We start from the raw sequence: 8,960 nt of genomic DNA, 5'->3' as shown, positions 1-8,960 counted from the left end.
AATAAATAAATAAAAATTCGTAATTTTAAATTATTTATATTTTTGCTTTCACTTTTGATACCTAAGTATATTTTCTCAATTACATTTACTGTTGATATTTAAAACGAAATACTTTAAAACTTTTACTCAAGTAGTATTTTACTGGGTGACTTTCACTTTTTATTGAGGTATCTTTACTTCTACTCAAGTATAACAATTGGGTAATTTTCCCACCACTGGTGGAAAGTGTGCTTCTAGACTAGAACCCTGGGGGCCTTAATCCAGAACCCTCTTTCTACCTCTATGTTTCATGTACAATCTGTGTGCGGCAAAACCATTTTAGGCAAGTGTACATGTTATTTTCAACATCATAGAGCTCTAAGAGCTTTCTTTGCACAAATTGTACCCCTCACACTCCTGATGCTCTAGATTTACACATGTCCCCTCAAAAAGTTCTGTACATTTTACAATATTATAATATTCAATGTAGCACGTTAAAATATGAGTCTTGATGATACCGATAAATACAGACAGGATGAGCAATCATTTGGAGTCTAAATGTAATTAATCAAATATTATTCGAAAAAGTTGGTGGACACGTTTAAAATATTTGACAAAGTGCAAAATTATAGATGATTTCATTGTACCACCAATGATCTTGAGTCTTGACCATTAACTTAGATCTGGGACTTTTATTTAGAAAATACGTCAGCGTTCGTGATACCGGAAGTATTTCTATATTTACAATATTTTTTAAATACCTAAGGCCGCTAACTGCACGTTGCTAGTTAGTTGCAATATTGTAGCTATTAGCGCTCTTTCCTAGCTGGGAGAGAAGCCCTTTGCCTTCACTGAAACATCAATATCTTCGCTTAATTCCTTCTCTTTTTTTCATAAAATCTAGTTAACGGTTGTTGCGTTATCTTCAAACTATCTAGAATCGTTGGCTAGCTAATGTCTGTCAAGCTAACTTTGGTTCCATTGGAAGCTAACGTTAGCTATTCAGCACGAGCCAGAGTTTTAGCAATCTCATTCCATACATTAGCTAGCCAGTTGCAAGCTGTCATTTATATTCATTAACTAGCTCCATACTTTTGGTGATATTATTTAACAGTTTGTATTGTTTACTAGCTAGTCAGTCTGAAACAAAGGTGAGCATGGCAATGAGACAGACACCACTCACCTGCTCTGGCCACACAAGACCTGTTGTGGATCTAGCCTTCAGTGGAATCACCCCATACGGGTATTTTCTCATCAGTGCCTGCAAAGGTAAGATATATTTGCTAGATACAGTCCTTGTTGTAGTAGATAACCATAGATAATTGTTTAGAAAATAGTGAATTTAAAGTAGAGGTAAACAAAGTTCCATCACACCCTTTCCTCCGGTGGGAGTTAGAATAGAGAGGGGAATTGAATAGATGTATTTTGAAAATGATCATCAGACTATTTCACTTCTTATGTATGTGCTACAGTTGGAGGTACTGTAGTTGTCTAACCACTTGTGAATGTACTAACCACTTATGAATGTTCCTTCTTGTAGATGGCAAACCCATGTTGCGCCAGGGAGACACAGGGGACTGGATCGGAACGTTCTTGGGTCACAAGGGTGCTGTCTGGGGGGCAACTCTGAATAATGAAGCCACCAAGGCAGCCACTGCTGCTGCAGACTTCACTGCGTATGTATTTAGGCCTACAATATAGCCTGGCCATGACCATGTCACGACAACAATATAGAGAGCAATAGTAATGGAGGCTAGCCCTTGATCATGACTCCATTACACATAGGAGTCATTGGACGAAGGCGTTTTGTTAAGAGCAGCAACGCTCAATCTGAACATTAGCACATGTCGCTTGCGGTACGGTTTTGGAAGAACGAGGACCTTAGCTTTCATATCAGCAAGAAATAGTTTTCAAAATACAAAAGGTTAAATTGATACCCCTTGATAGGGATAGTGTTGCCGCGCGGCCATATCCCCATGTTACAGCGCTTGCTTTTATGGGAAACCGATGGAAGACAAGCAGCGACCACCTGTACTAATTGGCTATCTAGCATTCTCCAAACACTTGTTTGTAAGATTAACTCGCCAGTTGTGGGCGCAGCTGTTGGCTGAAAACTGTAAGGAGAAGGCAGAATGCCGACTAGAGTTTGCAGGCTATAACGGAGGCTAACTTTGCCATGGCTTATTGGCCAACGCCTATGGGGAAAATAATGTTTTTAGGTGGATAAACGCTGAAAATAAGGTCTGCAGTAAACAAGGGCTTATGAGATAATTATGAAGCATTTATGTAATCCAAACAAGTAAAAAGTTAGTGACTTGTTAGCAACGGACTTATTTTGAGCACATACACTTTATAATTCATAAAGGTCAGGGTAACTGACTGATATTATCTCATAGAACAAAACATATGAGATCACCTAAGCCTCTGTTAACCTCAGACCTTAATTTCAGCATATATCCCAAAACCCCATTATTTCCCCCATTAATTTCCCCAATAGGAATGGTGAACGAAACATAGGTAGAAAATGCCAACCAATTTCAGATTTTTAGGACTACACGCTGGTGGGCTCTATAAGTCTCCCGAGTGGCCCAGTGGTCTAAGGCACTGCATCCCAGTGCTAGAGGCGTCACTACAGACACCATGGTTCGAATCCAGGCTGTACCACAACTGCCGGTGATTGGGAGTTCTATAGGGCAGCGCACAATTGGCCCAGCATCGTCCGGGTTTGGCCGGTGTAGGCCATTATTGTAAATAAGAATTTGTTCTTAACTGACCTAGTTAAATAAAGGTAAAAAAAAAAAAAGAATGAATAAGTGTTGACTGCGGCACATATGGTATAGAACCAGGCTATAATCCTATACTGTACTTCAGAACAGAATGAGTGTTAAGTCTTCAAATTGTTCATTGAGAGATCTCCAAGATTTCTGACATTAGCTTATTACTCTCCTAGCCTAGGTACTAGTCTGTCTGCTTTAGTCAACTTATTTGTCGTTTCAACAACAGAGTTGGTGAAAGCAAACGCATGTCTGGCAAGTGATAACTAGGCTACTGTATTATTTTTCTTGGCTGACATACTGATGATGACTGTATCTATTTGCTCTTCAGGAAGGTGTGGGATGCCGTGACTGGAGATGAGGTCCTCACGCTGGCACACAAGCACATTGTCAAGTCAGTCAATTTTACTCAGGTACTACAGTTACTTGGTACATGGGTTTTACTGTATGTGTCAAATGTATGAGATTGAAGACTTAAATGCTCCCTGTCATGACAGTGTAAACCTGTTTACATGTCTTGCTTATCTTTTTTGTTCTAGGGATATTCTTATGGGACTTTCATGTATTGGATATTTGAGTCAACTTCTTCCCCCTCTATTTCTCTCTGACAGGATAGCAGTTGTCTGTTAACAGGAGGGAATGATAAGATAATACGCATCTACGACCTCAACAAACCGGAAGCAGGTTCGTACCAATGCAACCCCTCGTTGAATTGTTTGCGTGAAAGTTTGGTTGTGTTTAGATAGGTATTGTGTTTTGTTTCCCTCAGAACCGCAAGAGATTACAGGGCACACGTCTGCCATAAAGAAAGCCCTGTGGTGTAACAACGACACACAGATCCTCTCTGCCGCTGATGACAAAACCGTACGGTCAGTGCTCTTTGATCTACCTGGTTCTACATTTGTCATGGATATTATTATGATGCCAAAAGGCTGATAGGATGACCACACACCTTATATACTATTGGGAACATTTGGAAGCATTTGCAGTCATTTTCCTTTGCAGCAAAAAGTCTCTGCCCAATATGAACACAGGAGGGCAGTGTGTGATTATCAACATTGAAAGGTGATTAACATACTATGGTCATACAAGTCTGGCCATCACTCTCTCTTAGATTTTTGCTGTCATTTCTTGATGACTTTTCAATCAATAAGGTACTGTATCTATTGATCTAAAATGAGTATTGCTATATACGTACTCTGTTCCCTTGTGTAGACTGTGGGACAGGAATTCCACTGAGGTTGTGAAGCAGCTCTCCTTCGACATGTCAGTCAGCAGCATGGAGTACATCCCTGACGGAGAAGTTTTGGTCATCACCTATGGAAAGACCATTGCGTTCTACAATGCCCTCAGGTACAATACAGAAAACCCAGGCATTGCCCTCAGGCATAGCTCGAGGTAGACATTGCCACTAACCACAGATCTAGGATAATATTTTCCCACCCCCAAACCTAGCCTAAACCATTAGGGGACTGATAAAATATCTGACAATGTATCATTGGTTAGGGACTACTTCTACCTAATCCTCAGGGGCAGTCATAGCATACAGTATATGACGTCCATTATGATTTGATTTCTCTCATATTTGATATTGATGGCTAGTGCTAAAAGCTGTGTGTGTTTCCTTACTCTGACTTGTGTTTCTCCCTAGTCTTGACATGATCAAGACTGTGGATGCCCCTGCCTCCATTCACTCTGCCTCGCTGCACCCAGATAAGGACTTCTTTGTTGCTGGGGGAGACGACTTCAAGCTCTACAAATTTGACTACGGCACCAAGGAGGAGTTGGGTAAGCAGCAACTTACACAACAAAAAAACTTCACAAGGAGTCATATAAAATCACGCCAATTTGTAGTGCATTCGGAAAGTATTCAGACTTCTTGACTTTTTCCACATTTTGTTACGTTGCAGCCTCATTCTAAAATTGATTCAATTGTTTTCCCTCATCAATCTACACAGCAGCCCATAATGACAAAGCAAAAACAGTTTTTTATAAATTTTTGCACATTTATAAATAAATTAAAAAACACGTAAATATCACTTTTACATAAGTATACCCTTCACTCAATACTTTGTTGAAGCACCTTTGGCAGCGATTACAGCCTCGAGTCTTCTTGGGTATGACGCTACAAGCTTGGCACACCTGTATTTGGGGAGTTTCTCCCATTTGTTCTCGGCAGATCCTCTCAATCTCTGTCATGTTGGATGGGGAGCATTGCGGCACAGTTCAAGTCTGGGCTCTGGCTGGGTCACTCAAGGACATTGAGACTTGTCCTGAAGCCACTTGTGCGTTGTTTTGGCTGTGTGCTTAGGGTCGTTGTCCTGTTGGAAGGTGAACCTTCGCCCCAGTATGATGTCCTGATCGCTCTGGAGCAGGTTTTTATCAAGGATCTCTCTGTGCTCCGTTCAACTTTCCCTCAATCTTGACTAGTCTCCCAGCCCCTGCAGCTGAAAAACATCCCCACAGCATGATGCTGTCACCACCATGCTTCACTGTAGGGATGGTGTCAGGTTTCCTACAGACGTGACGCTTGGCATTCAGGCCAAAGAGTTCAATCTTGGCTTCATCAGACCAGAGAATCTTGTTTCTCATGGTCTGAGAGTCCTTTAGGTGTCTTTTTGCAAACTCCAAGCGGGCTGCCATGTGCCTTTTACTGAGCAGTGGCTTCCGTCTGGCCACTCTACCATAAAGGCCTGATTGGTGGAGTGCTGCAGAGATGGGAGGACCTTCCAGAAGGACAACCATCTCCACAGAGGAACTCTGGAGCTCTGTCAGAGTGACCTCCCTGACCAAGGCCCTTCTCTCCCGATTGCTCAGTTTGGCCGGGCGGCCAGCTCTAGGAAGAGTGTTGGTGGTTCCAAACTTCTTCCATTTAAGAGTGATAGTGGCCACTGTATTCTTGGGGACCTTCAATGTTGCAGATTTTTTTTGTTACCCTTCCCCGGATCTGTGCATCGACACAATCCTATTTTAAGTAAATCATGTATTTCCGTTTTATTTTTAATACATTTGCAAAATAAAAATAAAAAATCAGTTTTTGCTTTGTCACTGTGTGTAGATTGATGAGAAAAAAAGTTATGCATTTTAGAATAAGGCTGTAATGTAACAAAATGTGGAAAAAGTCAACGGGTCTGAATAGTTTCCGAATGCGCTGTCTATAAGAGAATGCTCACTCACTCAATCCTAACCAACTTGCTGACATTGACCGCATACTGTTGGACGATAGTGGCTGCCTCACATGTATGGCTTTATAACCTGTGTGTGGACATGTTTAGGGTCATGTTTAACACTGCTGTGGCTCTCTCTCCACTCCTGTAGAGTCGTACAAGGGCCACTTTGGGCCAGTACACTGCGTGCGGTTCAGTCCAGACGGGGAGCTGTATGCCAGTGGCTCTGAGGACGGTACGCTCCGGCTGTGGCAGACTGCGGTCGGCAAAACCTATGGCCTGTGGAAGTGTGTCCTTCCTGGTGAGTTTTCATGCTTAATTCCAAATGAATAGGGATTCCTAGAAATTTTAGTATCTGAAATGACTGGGTAGGTATAAGTAATATGGCATGGTATTGGCCATGTGATGAGCGGTGCCTGGTTTCCTCCAGACGTGACAATTGGCATTCAGGCCTTAGAGTTCAATCTTGCTTTCATCGGTCTGAGAGTCATTTGGACAAACTCCAAGTGGGCTGTCGTGCCTTTTACTGAGGAGTGGCTTCTGTCTGGCCACTCTACCATAAAGGCCTGATTTGGTGGCATGCTGCAGAGATGGTTGTCCTTCTGGAAGGTTCTCCCATCTCCACAGAGGAACTCTGGAGCTCTGTCAGAGTGACCATCGGGTTGTTGGTCGCCTCCCTGACTAAGGTCCTTCTCCCCTGATTACTCAGTTTGGCCGGGCGGCCAGCTCTAGGAAGAGTCTTGGTGGTTCCAAACTTCTTCCATTTAAGAATGATGCAGGCCACTGTGTTCTTGGGGACCTTCATTGCTGCAGAAATGTTTTGGTACCCTTCCCCAGATCTGTGCCTCAACACAATCCTGTCTCGGAGCTCTCCGGACAATCCTTTGACCTCATTGCTTGATTTTTACACTGACATGCACTGTCAACTGTGGGATCTTATATAGACAAGTGTGTGCCTTTCCAAATCATGTCCAATCAATAGAATGTATCATAGGTGGACTCCAATCAAGTTGTAGAAACATCTCAAGAATTATTATTTTATTTTTTAAATTTCACCTTTATTTAACCAGGTAGGCTAGTTGAGAAAAAGTTCTAATTTACAACTGCGACCTGGCCAAGATAAAGCAAAGCAGTGCGACAAACAACACAGAGTTACACATGGGATAAACAAAAGTACAGTCAATAACACAATAGAAAAGTCTATATACAGTGTGTGCAAATGGAGCAAGGAGGTAAGGCAATAAATAGGCCATAGTAGCAAAGTAATTACAATTTAGCAAATTAACACTGGAGTGATAGATGTGCAGATGATGATGCGCAAGTAGAAATACTGGTGTGCAAAAGAGCAAAAAAGGTCCATTTAAAAACAATATGGGGATGAGGTAGGTAGTTGGATGGGCTATTTACAGATGGGCTGTGTACAGCTGCAGCTATCAGTGAGCTGCTCAGATAGCTGATGCTTAAAGTTAGTGAGGGAGATGTAAGACTTCAGCAATTTTTTATTTTTTTTTGCAATTCGTTCCAGTCATTGGCAGCAGAGAACTGGAAGGAAAGGCGGCCAATGGGGGTGTTGGCTTTGGGGATGACCAGTGAGATATACCTGCTGGAGCGCGTGCTACGGGTGGGTGTTGTTATTGTGACCAGTGAGCTGAGATAAGGCGGAGCTTTACCTACGAATATGTAGCGAGGGCCAGCCAACGAGAGCATACAGGTCGCAGTGGTGGATGGTATATGGGGCTTTGGTGACAAAACGGATGGCACTGGGATAGACTGCATCCAGTTTGCTGAGTATCAATGGAAACAGGATGCACCTGAGCTAAATTTCGAGCCTCATAGCAAAGGGTCTGAATACTTATGTAAATATGTTATTTCTGTCAGTTAAAAAAAAAAAAAAGTCTTAACCTGTTTTCACTTTGTCATTATGGGATATTGTGTGTAGATTGACAATTTTTTTTAAATACATTTTAGAATAAGATTGTAATGTAACAAAATGTGGAAAAAGTCAAGGGGTCTGAATACTTATCGGAAGGAGCACTGACTTCGTGAAGATGCTTGAAACCGAAATGGAACGAACCATGAATCTGCCACACTAATAGCGAGAGGCAAATGTCATTGACTTGTCATGTTATTTTCCTCAACAGAGGAGCTGGTGTCTGAGAACTCTGACACAATATACTGCACTCCTGCTGCTCCTGAGATCAAGGCCTGAGATGGATATTAAAGAAAGGAGAGCAGAAGGAGGTGAAGAGAAGAGCAGGGTGTTCCAGTCTCTTCAGAACACCAAGCCCCAGCAAGGACCTGAGCCCCTCCTCTTCACCGGGAACTGATCTGGAGTTGAGCTCCCGATTTACACACGTGTTCAGGCAGACTCAACACACAAATGTACACACACAAAATGGGTTATAGGTGAAATTAGAACACACACACACAGAGATTGAGCTCCAGAGGAAAGTAGTAGACCTGTGAGCATCAGGCTCATCGCTGCCTGCTTTCTCTCTGATCAGCTCAGTCTGTCTCCCCTGATCTTGTCTGTCTGTTCAACACTGTGACCCCATGAACAATTTTTGGTTAAAATGTATTGACTTTAGGGGCAATTTGGTTCTCTGATTTATTTTCATTTTTCAATAAGGGAATACACACATAGACACAGGGGGGAGGGAAACTGACGCTATCTTTGAGAAATTATGTTAATTTTCTCAATTCAATTATCTTAAATTCAGTAAAAGTGGTATTTTGTCCATACTTGTACCCTAAACTAGTATATGGGAAATGTTCTCAAACAGGCAAGAGAGTAAAATTACTTAAGTTGTTTGCTTTGTATTTTTGTCCTTGGTTGCAACTTTGCAGTTATGTAATTTAAATAAAGAGACACATACATTATTTTATTTTTTATGCACAAAAAAAGCTTTTTGTTGCAGCAAGATAACTTATTGTATCAATTAAATGATAGTGCTTTGCAGTGAATTGTGCAAATGACTTGACTCACATACGTTTAAAATGTAAGTAGAGGGAAAATAGATCATTTCTATGCATTTCGGTA

At 41.7% G+C, this 8,960-nt stretch overlaps 1 protein-coding gene across 1 annotated transcript; it reads left to right on the top strand.

The window, feature by feature from the left end:
• Positions 1–718: 718 nt before the first annotated feature.
• LOC112216798 (serine-threonine kinase receptor-associated protein) lies at positions 719–8,879 on the top strand. The gene is made up of 9 exons (XM_024376875.2): positions 719–1,248; positions 1,520–1,655; positions 3,085–3,166; positions 3,365–3,437; positions 3,523–3,622; positions 3,969–4,106; positions 4,405–4,541; positions 6,072–6,221; positions 8,062–8,879. The coding sequence occupies exons 1-9, from the start codon at positions 1,137–1,139 to the stop codon at positions 8,127–8,129; spliced, it is 996 nt and encodes a 331-aa protein (XP_024232643.1). The 5' UTR covers positions 719–1,136; the 3' UTR covers positions 8,130–8,879.
• The last annotated feature ends 81 nt before the right edge of the window (positions 8,880–8,960 follow it).

Source organism: Oncorhynchus tshawytscha, linkage group LG17 (genome assembly GCF_018296145.1).
Source record: "Oncorhynchus tshawytscha isolate Ot180627B linkage group LG17, Otsh_v2.0, whole genome shotgun sequence".
Taxonomy (NCBI): Eukaryota; Metazoa; Chordata; class Actinopteri; order Salmoniformes; family Salmonidae; genus Oncorhynchus; species Oncorhynchus tshawytscha.
The sequence above is the reverse complement of the archived record's forward strand: the minus strand, read 5'-3'. Positions and strand labels throughout refer to the sequence as shown.